The sequence below is a fragment of the Staurois parvus genome, unplaced genomic scaffold (genome assembly GCF_062004578.1).
Source record: "Staurois parvus isolate SC_StPar_1 unplaced genomic scaffold, SC_StPar_1.0 ptg000105l, whole genome shotgun sequence".
In the NCBI taxonomy this organism is placed as follows: domain Eukaryota; kingdom Metazoa; phylum Chordata; class Amphibia; order Anura; family Ranidae; genus Staurois; species Staurois parvus.
In genome coordinates this window covers 5,396,282-5,411,021 of record NW_028317901.1, presented here as the reverse complement: position 1 = coordinate 5,411,021, position 14,740 = coordinate 5,396,282, and the positions used below count along the sequence as shown (strand labels likewise).

The window sequence follows — 14,740 nt, the reverse complement described above, 5'->3', positions numbered from 1 at the left end:
TAGGGAAAGGGTTCTTTCCTTAGCTCTGGAAAGCCTCCCAAGCCACCTAGCAGTGGTGGAAGAAGCAGCATGAAGTCCCTTCTTTGGGCCTTTTGAGGGAAGATGTTGCCTTTATGTAGACCTTAACTGCTCTGACTACATCCAGGAAGCAGATGTATAACTCCTTGATGTGCTTTGGGGCAGGACATAAGGAAGAGAGGATAAATACTGACACTGAGGTAAAAGGAAGCAGCCATCTTGGGGAGGAAGGAGGGTTTCAGTCTTAGGACAACCATTTTTTTAATGTAAGATCATAAAAATTTCCTTACAAGAATGAGATTCCAACTTAGGGACACACCCTGATGGAGATAATGGCCACCAAAAAGGCCACCTTACTAATGAGATCCCCAGTGGGATATCCCAGAATCAGTTTGATGGGAGGTCTTTGAAGAATCCAAAGTATCTGATTCAGTTCCCAGGGAGACACGGGAGTTCGAAGTGGGGGTTTGACATGAGCTGTAAAAAAGCTCTTATCAATAAATAGTAAAAAAAAAAAAAAAAAGTTTCTGGAATATAATTAATATGACAAAAACCTTTCCCTTTAAAGTACCTTACGCCAGATGCAGGTCCAGACCAGACTGAAGGAAGGCAAAAATGCGAGGAATAGAATTTTCCCAGGGGCTGAGATGCCTGGCTTTGCACCAGCCAAGCATGCCTTCTAATTGCGATGGTAGATCTTACAAGAAGTAGCTTTGCTCGCCCTGAGTGAAGTGGGTACAGAATCTGAAATGCCCCTATCTTTTAGGATCTGGGACTCAACAACCATATGTCAGAAGGTCCTAAAGTCTAGAGACAGAAGGAGGTCTGGCTTGTTTGAAAGAGCTGAAGGTTTTTCCACCAGGAGCCTGTGTATGTCTGTGTACCAATTTTTCATGGACCATTTTGGGGTGTCTAGTTTTTTGTTGATTTTGGATGCCATAATGTCCACACCTTGTGTTCTCCCTTTCTATCAGAGGATCAGGAGAGTCTCCAGAAGGAAAGCCCACTCCCCCTGATTTCAGGCAGTGGTGACTCAGGAAGTCTGCTTGCCAATTTTCCACTCCTGGTGTGAAGATAGAAGGAAGGAATATGTTTCTCTGCCAAGAAGAGAAGCAGTCTTGCTTCCTTCAGGGCAGCCCAACGTTTGGTACCTCCTTGGTCGTGTATGTAGATCACAGCTGTGGTGTTGTCCGGCTGCACCCTGATTGGGTAACCATGTAGGAGACTCTGTCTTATGACTTTTAGCTGCAGAATACTGATGGGGAGCATTGATTCCTGTGGGGGACCACATTTCCTGGACAAATCAGGAAATTGTAGACCCCACCCAGCCCAACAGGCTTGTGTCCATTGTTAATTTCATCCAGTTGAGAGCGTGAGAACAATTTCCTGGGTTCTATGGCTTAGTTGGAAATGCACCATCCCAGGGAGAATTTTGCCTGACTGGACAACAGTTGAGGGAGATTCAGAGAAAACATTTGCTTGTCCCACATGAAAGGAGAGACATCCCAAAGCAGCACCAAAGAAAATGAAGGGTGGGCTGACAATATAAGAACAACAAGGAGCTGCATCTCTGTGAAAAAATATGAACCTACCCTTATGCTTCAGCACCTGAGTTTCAAAAGCCATGCAGTTAAAAGCCAGTGACTGTAAAACAGGACAGACCATCAAACCTTGAGAAAGAAAATCTTTACGATTTAGAAAATGCCACAGTACATCGGCAATCAACTGTGCGAGATCCGGATTAATAAGTAGAACCAGAATATCAGAATTTTTTCTTGCTCTGTGGTAAACAGCTGATAGATGAATTGCAGGGAGGGGTGGCACACATCAGGGAGTACTGGTACTACAGGGCAACCAGATCATCCAACATTTCTGACCAAAAACTTTGGAACCTTCCGATTGAGTCTGGACTTAGAGATCCACGTCTGGTCTCCCTCAATGTTGGCAAATCTGGAGGAAAACAAACATTCAGCAGCAGAGACCATTCTCCCCAACTCGGAGTCTGGCAACTGAGTCTGCTTGTTTATTGTCCACTTCTTGAACGTAGACTGCAGATAAGGCTGAGACATGAAGTTATGCCCAATTGAGAATCTAAAATGCCTACGGGGTCACTGCTGATCTCTTGGTGCAACCCTGATAATTGATGTAGGCCACGGCCATGGCATTATCCAATGTGACTGACTGGGCATCCCTAGAGTTGAGCTGTCCAATCAGAGAAAGAAAGATGGATCGCCTGAAGCACCCGAATGCTAATGGAAAGAGGTTTATTCCCGGACCTATTGACCCTGAACCGACAAATTAGTTATCATGCCCGCTCACTCAAAAAGACTGGCATCCATGGTGACTATCTGCCAACTGAGGGGCAGAAATGACTTCCCAGAAAGCAGGGGAGGGAAGGAAACCACCAACTGAACGATGGCTCTGTTGGTCCAGAAACTCTAGAAAAGTTCCACTAGACCAGAATCTCCCACTGTAGAGGTCTGAAATGGTGTTGCTCATAAGCGACAGCTTTAAAAGGAAACAGCATGAAATCCAAGACTCTCATGCAAAATTATATTAAGGTAGTGAAATTAGATTAACATAAAGATGCAATTTCTGCAGTTTTTCCTACGAAAGAAAGATCCTGGCCACAGAGATGTCTAGAGTCCAAAATACTCCAAGCAAGAAGAGGGCAGAAGGACTGATTTTCAAAGATTCAGTGTACATCTGAAGTCTTTCAGTGACTTGATCATGATAGAAAGATCACATTCGAGATCTAATGCAGACTGCTCTCATAGGAGCAGGTTGTCCAGATAGCCAAGAAGAGCTATGAATTGGTAATGAAGCTTACCTACTATGAACCGGAGGAACCAATTGTGGTTGCAGCAAATGGGGATGTTGAGATAAACGTCCTTGATGTCGATTGAAGCCAGAAGATCCCCTTGGTCTAGAGAAGCTACCACTGAGCGCACCGACTCCATTTGAAACGTATGCACTTTCAAAGGTGTTCAGGGACCTTAGGATCCAGAATTAGGCAGACATAATCCAACTTTGGAACTGTAACCTGTAATACTTACGTTTTCAGAGGAAGAAATCAAGGCCATTACCCCCTTGATCCAGGAGCCCTTGAACCACTGAACGCAGGTCAGCTAGATGTTGAGGGGAAAGGTGCAAGTTGGAGGGAAAGAAATGATCCAGCAGAAAGGACTGGGGCTCTAACCTGTATCTGGAAGATGCTACGTCGTGTCTGTTTATGCTTCAGCGCCTCAGGTAGAAAGCTACTCATATTACCGGTGTTGTTCTTCATGATCTCAATCATGGATGTACTGAGCAGCCAGCTGCCCACAAACGGCATCTCAGTAGGAACCTTCTTGGAAGTCTGATCTGCGGACCAGAACTTAAGCCAAAAAAAGTGCCATAAAACAGCAGTGAGGTACTGGCCAGAGTCCAGGGCCGCACTACACAAATATTGTAAACCTTGAACCAACTGATCCACCAATTCCATATATGCAGGGAAGACCTGTTCTGAAGCTTAACCTTGTATCAATTTAGCCTACTCAGCATCTGAGACACCAGGGCATAAGCAAGGACCGGGCAAATTAGAACTCCAAAGATTGTGTACAGAGAACGTATCGTATTCTCCAGATTCCTGTCAGATGTTTTTGAAACGCTTCCTCAAAGTTATAGACCCTAAAACCTCCTAATAAAAAAAAAAAAAAAAAAAAAAACTCCTAAAATCTCTCAAAAGGGATAAACACCTTCCTCCAAGGCATATGTAAAATCATGTAGGTAAGGAAGCTAACTGAAGCTAGTTATTTCTTGCTGAACAGGTCTGGATTTCTTTAAAACACCACAACAGTTGTGGCTAGTGAGTGGAAGCAATTCAATCTCAAACTATGAATGGAAAAGAGTGGTGTGAAAGGAGTACAATGGTGTGAGAGGAGTACAATGTTGTTCAAGTGTTACATGTGAGGAGACAGAAGCAGTACTAGGAAACAAATAGACTTGCCCCGAGAGACCATGCCCTTTCCTGCCTTCTGAAATTCAGCATCTTTTAAAGGTTTGCCTAACACGTTACACCCATATTCAGGGTGTAAAATATAACGTTACAATGGACCTGCCCCCGCTCCTTTTCGCTCCCTGTTGAGACAGCTAGCGGGGGATCTTCTTCGCTTGCTGTCACAAATGGGAAAAAATGTGGCTGTGCGGGGCTCCGCTCGCCTGGCTGCATCATTCATTCATGGAGTTCTGTGAATGAATGAGCTACAAGTCCCGACAGCCTTAGCAGCTGTCGGCTTGTAGTTCTCAGTGAACTATCATGGCATTATGGAGCGCTGTGGCAGTTCATGGATTCTTCTTGTCAGTATATCTCTTTGCTCGTACATCCCGTATGGGCAAGCTGACATACTGACAGGTCTGCAGGAGACCTGCATGGCAGCAGCGATCTGCTGATTGCTGGTGCAATGCTTTACAGGCACCAGAATCTAAAAAATAATAAATGCACATTTTTTGTACCTGCAAAAAAATGTGCATTTATTATTTTTTGTAAAAAGGTGAACTTAACCTTTAAGTTTATTGTCTTGTAATATTGAAGAAGCTTCAAAGTCCTGGCTCTAATGAAAAGCTTGAGGTCATCCTTCCAAAACTGCCTGTTCTTCAGCATTCTCCCAAAGGAGAATGCAATATCCTGTATAGTAATAGGTTGTGCAGAAGCCCCAACACCCCATCATATTCCTGTTTTATTTAAAGTCACACATTATTCACCTTTTTCACAGGTGCTCAACCCTTTTTATACCAGAGACATCAGATTTTTCCCAGACATTAAGTACAGTTTGCCATTTTCCTTGGAGCCAAAAACATGATTCTTAAAACATCATAATAGACTGAAGGTCATAAAAAAATAATTTGGGGCACAAGAATGTAAGTGCAAATCAAAAAAAAAAAAAAATGTTCTTTTGTTTGAGACAGACTACAAGTGGATCCCCTTCACTTTTTGTCATGAAGTAAGACTCATATGTGTCGATTTCTCCATCTGCAGGAAATGGGCTGTCAAATCTGACTGGTTGCAGTCACATTTCATCTAGGAATTGTTTTATCCAGCCACTTTGATTTTTAAGTTGAAGTTTGTCAAACCAGGTGGTGTTAAGAGATTCACCTGTGGATCAAATTTCAGGCGATTTAGCAGGAATGGGCAGAAATTCAAGCAAAGTATGGTTAGCATAAGTCTCAACCATAGAGATAAGGAAATCAATAAAAATATAAAACCTCTGTCAGGTTTTACTGCTGCCTGTAGCTGTACTAAAAAGTGACTTTCCAAGAAAGACTCAGCAGCAAAAAATTTCCTTCCCACTCTTGAAAATTAAAAAAATGGTTCAGCCATGAAAAATAGGACTCAATACACAAGTTGAACACCTTGGTCTTCTTTTCACTTCCTAGTACTGCACCCTTATTTGGGCCACTTTACCTTTTCACGATTTACAACACAATTGTGTATATGTACCTTTCCAAACAGGTGAATCACTGCCACTAACCCCCCACCCTGCATCGTTTTATAATTTCCTTATACTCCCCTATCCATCACAAAAAAGCAAACAGATGTAAATTCTGATTTGTTGTTAAAGATTACTATGTCTGCTCCTGGTAATAAATGCAGCCCCTTAATATATGACTGTTAAAAGCCAAACTACTATTGCAAATGAAGTGGAAAACCCTACTACTGCTTTTTTGTGAGAGGCAAAGTGAAGTTAGAAGCAAACAGGTACAACGTTATATGGAATTTTACTGGTGGAAACCATGAAAGCAAGTGTCTGCCTATGCCTTGCAGTGTCATGGAGTCTTTCAAGTTTCTCCAGATCTTCCAGGGCTTTGAACAGCAAAAAGGGAAAAGGGAAAGGAGATACACACGGGCCAAGCGCGTTAAAGGACTATACCCGACAGTTTTCCGTGTTCATTTGGAATATCGTTTCCAAGCCTGGACGTCTTATTTGAAGATAGATATAGAGCTGAAGAGCGTATAAAGGAGAGCAAAAAGGTAAGAAGTTAAAGAGCCCTAAGATCTGAATATCCGAGGAACTAAAGGTGAAAAAAGAACTTTTCCAACAACTGTTTTTCTCACCTGGGTTTCAGGATCATCAGACCCTAGACTGGCTGCACCCAATTTCACCACCTCTGCCAGCTGTGTAATAGTGTTTGCTGATGACTGGGCAGCCTGTGCCAGCTTGTCCTGACTAGATGCAGCACCTGACACCAGCAGCTTGGTGTCCTCTACAAGAGCCTTGGCAGTCTTAAGGATGTTTTCCCTGTGCAGACAAAACAGTTATACATGATGCAGATAATCCATTCAAATGAAAGCAAATATAAAAATAAATTTTGCAGGTTTGTAATGTTGTGAAACATTCTCCCCACAGAGCTTCTATGCTGAGGACTGAAACTGAAAACAAGATACAGTCTCCTCTATACTGTCTGTCTCAGATTCTGATCATGTCATTGTGTCTGTGTATGATGTACAGTTCTGTGATAACTCACCTGTGGTCAGCAAAGGATTCCTTATTTTCAGAGTTGAGTGTGCCAGCAGTGGCAAACATGATGGTGGTATCCAGATCTGCAATGATACCAGATACCGCACAAGCTGCAGTAATGCAGGCTTGTGTTCCCTTGTTACCTGCTTGAAAAGCAGTCAGGACCAGGGATACCTAAACGTAAACAGAAGCAAAGTTGTAGGCATACAAGGCAGATTACTAATAGGCATTTCCAGGACTAAAGTGCATGAAAGAACCCTTCATAATTTATCATAAGTAAACAAGTCTTTGCTATAGAGAACAACACATTTCAAGATATTATACATACCTAATTGTCTGACCAACCAAAATTAAGAAATAAAGTAGCATATTTAATATGGGACTGCAATTGCTACAAATATACTAGTGTTCCAAATTTTCTAAAATGGCAAACTGGCTTCAAATGAGGTTTGTGTAAAATGTCAGGTTTTTTTTCTTTTTTAAACAAACTGTTTTATGATGGCAATGGTATACAATGAAACATCATACAAGGGTTGTATTGATCACTACATCAATATTAGCTGTTAAGGCTTATCCCTACTTATTAGAAAAAGAAACAGCTGTAAATGGGATATATATATATATTTAGTCATTATCATCAACATAGAGTCATACTTAAGGAGTTGTATGGAATTGGTATAAGAAAAAAATGACCTCAGGTGTATGCTCCTAAGTTATGATAGTACACTGGAAAAATACTACTTTAATTCACCTTTTCTGTCACAGCCCGGGCACATTCAATCAACTCCCGCTTGGTATAACTGTCAGATGGACAAATCTGTAAAGCTCCAGCTTTCTGCACCAAAAATATACAACCATGTCCCAAATCCTGGATCCTTGTTTTAATTTGGAACCCAACCTAAAAAAGGGAATACAGGACCTTTTTGAAAATGAAACAAAAAATCTAGTTTAACCAGTTATTTTGAAGAAATCTACTTAAACCCGATACATCTAAAATGTATTGGTTTAGGGAGGACAAAATGTAAATTTACAAACTGACAACTATCAGTGAGGTAATAGTGCGTTCCAGAAGTCTGCAAAAGTGCCAACAACTGAATTGCCACTCAGTTTACTTTAAAATGACACAAAAAAGCACCTTCTATTTCTCTCAGCTGCTTCCAAATTCCTTTGCTTTTGGTGTTGTGATGTGACTTCCTGTTAGAGGGTGGCTACGTTCATTCTCTATGGTCCCCTGTGAGTAGAATGTAGCAACCCTCTGTTGCTTGCTGTCAAGATGGATTGCGGACTTTGTAGTGTACATGACTGCAACTAGCATGCACTTCTCCTTCCAACCAAATGGAAGAGAAGGGAAGAAGGAGAGGTTCAGGAGCTCACAGAGGAGATTTCAAGGAGACAAACTCACTCTTAAACAATTTCATGAAAAGTAGGTTACACGGCTATTAAAACTGTAGTAAACTTGAGGGGAAAAAAGGCCTCTCCCTGCAAGGCAATGTCATAATGTGCTAGTATGCATTGCATACTACATTATGATAGACTTGCCTTTAACCACTTCAATAGCGGGCACTTTTACCCCCCTGCTGCCCAGGCCAATCTTCCGCTTTCAGTGCTGAATGAATGGACAATTGTGCGGTCATGCAACACTGTACCCATAAAATGTTCTTAGAATTTTTTTCACACAAACGGAGCTTTCTTTTGGTGGTATTTAATCACTACTGAGTTTTTTTTATTTTTTGCTAAACAAAAAAAACCCCAAAACGTTTAAAAAAAAAAAAAGAAAAACACGTTTTTGTTGGACTCTGTTATAGAATTTTGCAAATAACCTGTCTTCATAAATTTAGATAAAAATGTATTCTGCTCCATTTCTTTGGTAAAAATACCCCGAATAAGTGTATATTATTTAGTCTGTAGGAAAGTTATAAAGTCCACAAACCAAGGTGTATATATCTGACAATAGAACAATGTACTGACGGCCAAAATCATTTCTTGAGGCTCGAAAATGCCAGGATAGTACAAATACCCCCGAAATTACCCATTTTTGGAAAATAGACAGTCCAAGGTATTTAATAAGTGGCATAGTGAGTTTTTTTTACAATTTTTTGGAAAATTAATTAAAAAAAAAAAAAAATTCAATTTGGTTGTTTTTTTTTTTACATATTGTCACTAGTCCAGTACAGCGTTATTATATGGCGTGGTGTGGCGGTGATCACGAACAATGACTGGTGACAGTATGTAAAAAAAAAAATTAGAATAAAAGATTTTTATTTAAAATTTTTTCTTTTTTATTACATTGTTTTCTTATTTACGATTTGTTTTTTCAACACACTGTGACCAGAGCAACACAATGTCACCATAGTAACATTGAACTACTCTGGGCAAGTAATCAGGATTTTTTTTTTTTTTTTTTTACACATTATGATTGCTAATACCAATGTATTTCATTACCAACCATTGTTACTGAATGAAACTGATTAATTCAGTCCTTTGTTGGGACTAGCTGTAATTGGGCAAACCTCATCACATGATACAGATGGGCTGTGATTGGCCCTGCATGTACCATGTGACGGCTTTGACCAATTACAGCTAACAACACAATTGTATACAATGGATGGCATGAAAGGAAGCCATACATTGTATACAATTGTCATGTGATCTACAGTGATTGGTCACAGCAGTCACATGACACGGGCAATGGGACAGTGTAGTGATCTGTCATCAGCTGTGTCCTATGGACACAGCCAGTGACAAATCGCGCCAAACCGTGGCCGCGTGTGCGGCACCTTCTAACAGGACAACACCCACTCAGGAGGAGGAGTGTCCCGCCCGACCATCAGTATGCTATAGGCTGGGTGGGAAGGTGTTAAACAAGCCTTCTAGAAGCACTGTGCCCACTAAGGAGGCTTCTATCTTCACCTGGTCTTCCTTCGGGGTTCGTGGGCTGAGGCCACTTGACTGGCCAAGCAGCGATGACGTCACTCCAGCAAATGCATGTGGGAGTCTTGGCTGCGGCACACAGCTCTGAAGGAAAGGAATGGGTATGCCGTTCCTTCAGAGCACATGCACTGGTGACATCACCGGCTGCCGCTCAATAGAATATCTCCTAAACGGTGCACATTTAGGAGATATTCAATTCACCTACATGTAAGCTTTATTATAAGCTTACCTGTAGAAAAAATTATTTTAAAAAAAGTTTACTACCACTTTAAGCAGTGGATGTGTATGGATTATTTTTTGGAAAAAAAGGATATCATTTAGTGTAACTTTAATCTGCATTTCCTGTAATCCACAGATCATCTCACAGGGCCCTGTAGAAGTGTACTTTCTGAAGCCTGTACTAGGTAACCACCACCCTCTACTTCTTACATTACTAAATGAATAGGATTGGTTGTAGTGAAAGATCTGAGTATTGTGCACCTTCACGCATATCATTCAATAATGGGACTTCTTCAAAAGTTGAACAAAAGGGTGGAGCCTGTGTTCAGATGTCGTCATGATGTTACTGCATCCAGTCCTGACCAGTGGCACTCGTGAGTGGTAACTCGGCACATACTCTCTGAATGGAAGTTACCTGGGTGGATGTACTTCTGATGATGCACTTTTTTGTTTTTATTCCCCTATTTAAATAAATAAATTGAGCTCTTTCATGCCGCTTCATACATGGTTTGGCCATCTTTTCATCTGAATGTTTACTGCAAGATACAAGACTATATCAATAACCCCTAAGCTGGATATACTCAAAGTCTTTTATTCAACCCAGCAGGATTGCTGTACAAACACAAGCAAGGTTCCTGTAGCAATCTTCCCTGCTGTGCCTTTGTGTTGTGACAGGACACAGTGATCAGAGCTGGCTGTGCTGATCGGATGCTGGTTGTTTGGTAATCCCATTCGACAAAAGTGGGCTGAAAGACCAGTTTCTGTAGAACAGAAAGCTGTACATGGGCCAAAAATTGTTTGGTTCCTGGCGAACCAACCATTTTCGGCCCGTGTGTACCCAGCCTTACTGGGGAAGCAAGCTGTATAGACCTCATATTATCATAGAGGTCACAAAACTAAGGTGGGCAGATTGGACTGTTACTGGGTGATGATTTTTAGCACTGCACAGTGTGAAATGGTGAGAAGAGCATTGTTTAACACACCTGGATTTGGATGTTATCACTTTCTGGGTTTGTTTCATTGACTTGTGTAATATTTGGGAATTTAATGCAGTACGCATTATAATTTTTTTCATTCTTATACTTTTTTGTTGATGTTTCGAAGCACTGAAACTTAGAATTTGTATTTTTTTTTTATTTCAATGCACACACTGTTATTTCATAAAAGATACAATGATTATTCACATTGGATTTATGGAGGGAGTGCTGCATGGCACTATTAGGTTATAGATCAGTTTGAAAAGTGTATCGAGATCGAATTCAGTGTCAGCTTGTTCCCAGAAGTTTGCTTACATAATTGCGCAGTTTTGTTAAGTGTTTATTTTTTATATTTGACTTCCAGTATTTGAGGGGCAGCAAGGATAATTTTTTTGCATCACAAGAAGAAGTGTTTCAAGAGCGCAATATTACTAACAAGAGGGAAATATGTGACTGGTGCACTACAGCAATAAGTACTAAGCTAGAAGATTGTGCTCCCCTTGTTCCCATATATAAAGGGTTTAAGGTTGAAGTTAAGGCATTTTTATTTTTAATTACATTAGTCCAGCTTGGACCAATTTAGGTAGCATTTCTCATACCTGACCAATCACTGTGTAAGCTGCAGTTCATTGTGGTAGTTGGGTCTAGTGCTAAGTGACTGCAATTCTGCACAGTAACCATAGGTCACTCATTCAGCACTGCTGCGATTCAGAAAAACTCTTGTATTTTTTGGATGAATACAAGGTGTTCCAATTGGACAAAATGGAGAGGCAGAATGGTGACTCACTCATCTCCACCTTGTCCAAATCACAGAACGCCTTGTATTGACTGAAAAAAAAACAAACAAGATTTTCTCTGAAAGGTGGCAGTGCTGAGTGAGCGATTCCCTGGTGTTAGTATGCAGAGTTGTAGCTGCATTGGACCCAAAGACTACTGCTATTGTTGTAGTAGTGGCAACTACTACAGAGTTTTGCAGCTTACACAGTAATCAAGGCAGATATGAGATATGCCATACTTACATTCAAGTTTACATTATTATGGTTGCTTGACCAACGTAACTGAGCAATAACATTATACTTAAACTTCAACTTTAATGTTCAGTGGTGGCCAGAATGTACCATAAAGTTACAGTTTAAAGGTGTTGCGACATTTGGAGCATACGCTCTTAAAATATAAATTTTTTCTTATTTTTCAGAACAGAGAAACACACATTGGTTTGACTTAGCCATGTGAATGTTCACTAAGCGAAGTAAATAAGATGAAGATGTGTTCACTAAAATTAACTAAATCTGCTAGCAAAATTTCACACATAATTGGCTATTTATGTAATTGATAAACAAAAGCAAACAAGGGCGCACTCTCATCGTGCATTACCGTGGTACACCACGTATTTATTGTGTAAACAAAAAGATGTATACTCACAAACCAAAGGTAAAATAAAAAGCAGAATATGTTATCCGCAATGGCAGTCCATACAATGCTGTGCCCTAATTAAGGATAAGTTGACGCGTTTCGGGACACGAACCCCCTTCTTCAGAGCTAAAGTGTGTGCCTGCTGGTCCAATGCTTATATACCAAAGAATGCCAAAGAGGTCAACAAACCCTCCCCCCTTCAGGCAGTGCAACACTTTTAGCCAACGACAACTCTCTACACCCTTTCCAGATCACGTTTCTTTTATGGATAAATTCTACAGGCAAATCAGAGGCACAGCTATGGGAGCAAAGTTTGCCCCTAGCTATGTCAATCTTTTTATGGGGTATTGGGAACAGAATTGCATTTGGCAAAACAATCCATTTGGAGCCAATTTAGTGTTATACACACGGTATATTGATGACATTCTCATCATATGGGATGGTGATCTCACTAGGCTGAGGGAATTCATCTCCTATTGTCAATCCAATCCCTACGGGATTCAATTCACTTATGTTGTGGATGATTTCAAGATAGTGTTCTTTGATTTGGAACTTAAGAGTGGGACTTGATTCACGGGTAGTCTCTAAGACTCATATCAAACCCCCGCCCGGAGGTCATCTTCCGACATCCACTGGCTTTGAGGAGTATGAATGCTCCCAGTAGGGTTAAACCCACCACCACATGGTCCATTTCAGTATGGAGTACGATCTTTGATCAGAAAGGCAGTTACAAATGTGGGGTAGCTAATTGTGGAGCTTTCCCTTGCATGTGGCATAGAAGGAGGGACTTCATGGGCATGGATGGTAGGATTCATCCTATTAGGCAGTTCATCAATTGCGGCATGCAGTTTGTGGTTTATGGCCTGGTCTGCCCATGTGGACTTCTTTATGTGGGTCACACCACACGTTCATTGAGGACCCGTTTTGGTGAACATAAACGCAACATACTACACGGGTTCGACAAACACACAGTGTCCTGCCATTTTAGTGGGAAACATGATGAAAGCCCCGTTGGTCTCAAAGTATTTGGCATTAAGAACATACAAGGAGACACTGATACAGGTAGAAGATTTAGAAAACACTGCCAACAAGAGTCCTATTGGATTCATAAATTAGACACGTTGTTGTCTAAGGGCCTCAACGACACACTTGATGTACAATCTCTTGTCTAGTCTCCCATTGATGGAATGAGTCCATAGGTTTGCTGCATCATTTTGAGTCACTATTATTTCTCATCCATTTTGCGATTTATTTTTTTTTTACATTATTTATGATAACACCCTCAATGGGGAATCCATTATATTGTGTTTCACATGGAATAGGTGAAATAGATCCATTACCATATCTTTCGCTTCCCATAACATGTTTCTATATATTTATATACATTGGAATATATATACATTTCTCATCACACTGGAGTAATATGTGTTTTAAAGGTTGTTTTTTGTTTCGTTTTGTTGTTTGTTTACTGCATTTTGCAGCCTCACTCTCCCTCCTTTTCCTGTTCCTCCTTCACATTTGACTATAGTCATTCATATAATGTTTTTATATTATTATTCACATTGTTCATCCATCTATTATACATATTCTCTACGTTTCTACATTTTATCTCATTTTTTATATGGCTGTATCAACTCTTTTTTATTATTGACATTTATGATGTTTTTTTATTATTGACATTTATGATGTTTATTATATATAGGTATTTTTTCCTGGTTTTAGCATATTTATTAAGGTTTTAGATTAAATGTTTGTGTCCCTGCTGGCCCGGCGTATATCCAACTGGAGAGTCGTATTTTTAGATTTATATTTCCATATAATTTACTTTAATAATTTCTTTTTTTTTAACATTTACAACAATTTCATAACTATTCTATATTATATTTTATATTATATATTACATGTACCATATTATATTGACTTTTTAACAATGGAATATTTTTTGTAGCACAGGAGCGTGGTGCACAGTTCCCATATTCAGTATGCAGTGTGACTCATTATTTGCACCAGCACACTGTAACAGAATTTGTGGGCATGTTTTTACATATTCACTGCCCACCACACTAGCAGCATCATCATTTTTTGTCATTTGTCAATTTGCTTGTATATATAGAATTTATTTTTTATTTTTGTATTATCTGGTCATTAGCATGCTCCTGTTATTCATTCATTTTTTTTCTCTCTCAAAGCACACTAGGAGGTTTCAACATTTAACATTTATCATTTATGTCCCTCTTGGTTCATGCACTTTTACATCAATAGTGCATTTCCCACACTACCCAGGGAGCCATGTAATACCATCCTCCTCTGCCCTCTGTTTGACACGCATCCTCAGCGAGTGTCGGGCGCTGCGTCCCTCCGGCGCATGCGTGGTAAATTCACGGTGCGTTGCGCATGCGCGAACGGATCGCTGCACAGGGCGCATGCGCACCTCTATTCCGATGGCTTGTCACATCCACACCAAACCAGCATGGCGGTGGTTTAAAATTAATTAACCACAAACGCCACGCTGGCTGGTGGTTAATTAATTTATCCATACACTAGTTATATACATTATACTTCACATTTTGTATGATCTTATCTTATATGATCACATCTTTGATATGTTCCATCTGGGATAGCGATTGTCTATTAGAACCATGCAAACCCATCTGAAGGATATAATTGAGTACAGTCAATCATCCA

General features: G+C 40.3%; 1 protein-coding gene across 6 annotated transcripts in view; it reads right to left on the bottom strand.

The window, feature by feature from the left end:
* Positions 1–14,740, bottom strand: part of TLN2 (talin 2) — a 307,615-nt gene that overhangs the window by 13,822 nt on the left and 279,053 nt on the right. For 5 of the 6 annotated variants that reach the window (XM_089671420.1, XM_089671426.1, XM_089671425.1 and 2 more), the window contains 4 exons: positions 7,267–7,413; positions 6,523–6,689; positions 6,113–6,296; positions 5,928–5,999 (listed from right to left, as the gene is read on the bottom strand). In XM_089671420.1, coding sequence (XP_089527546.1) covers positions 5,928–5,999; positions 6,113–6,296; positions 6,523–6,689; positions 7,267–7,413 — 570 coding nt within the window. The remainder of the gene's footprint in view (positions 1–5,927; positions 6,000–6,112; positions 6,297–6,522; positions 6,690–7,266; positions 7,414–14,740) is intronic. The other variant, XM_089671424.1, reaches the window with a different exon arrangement.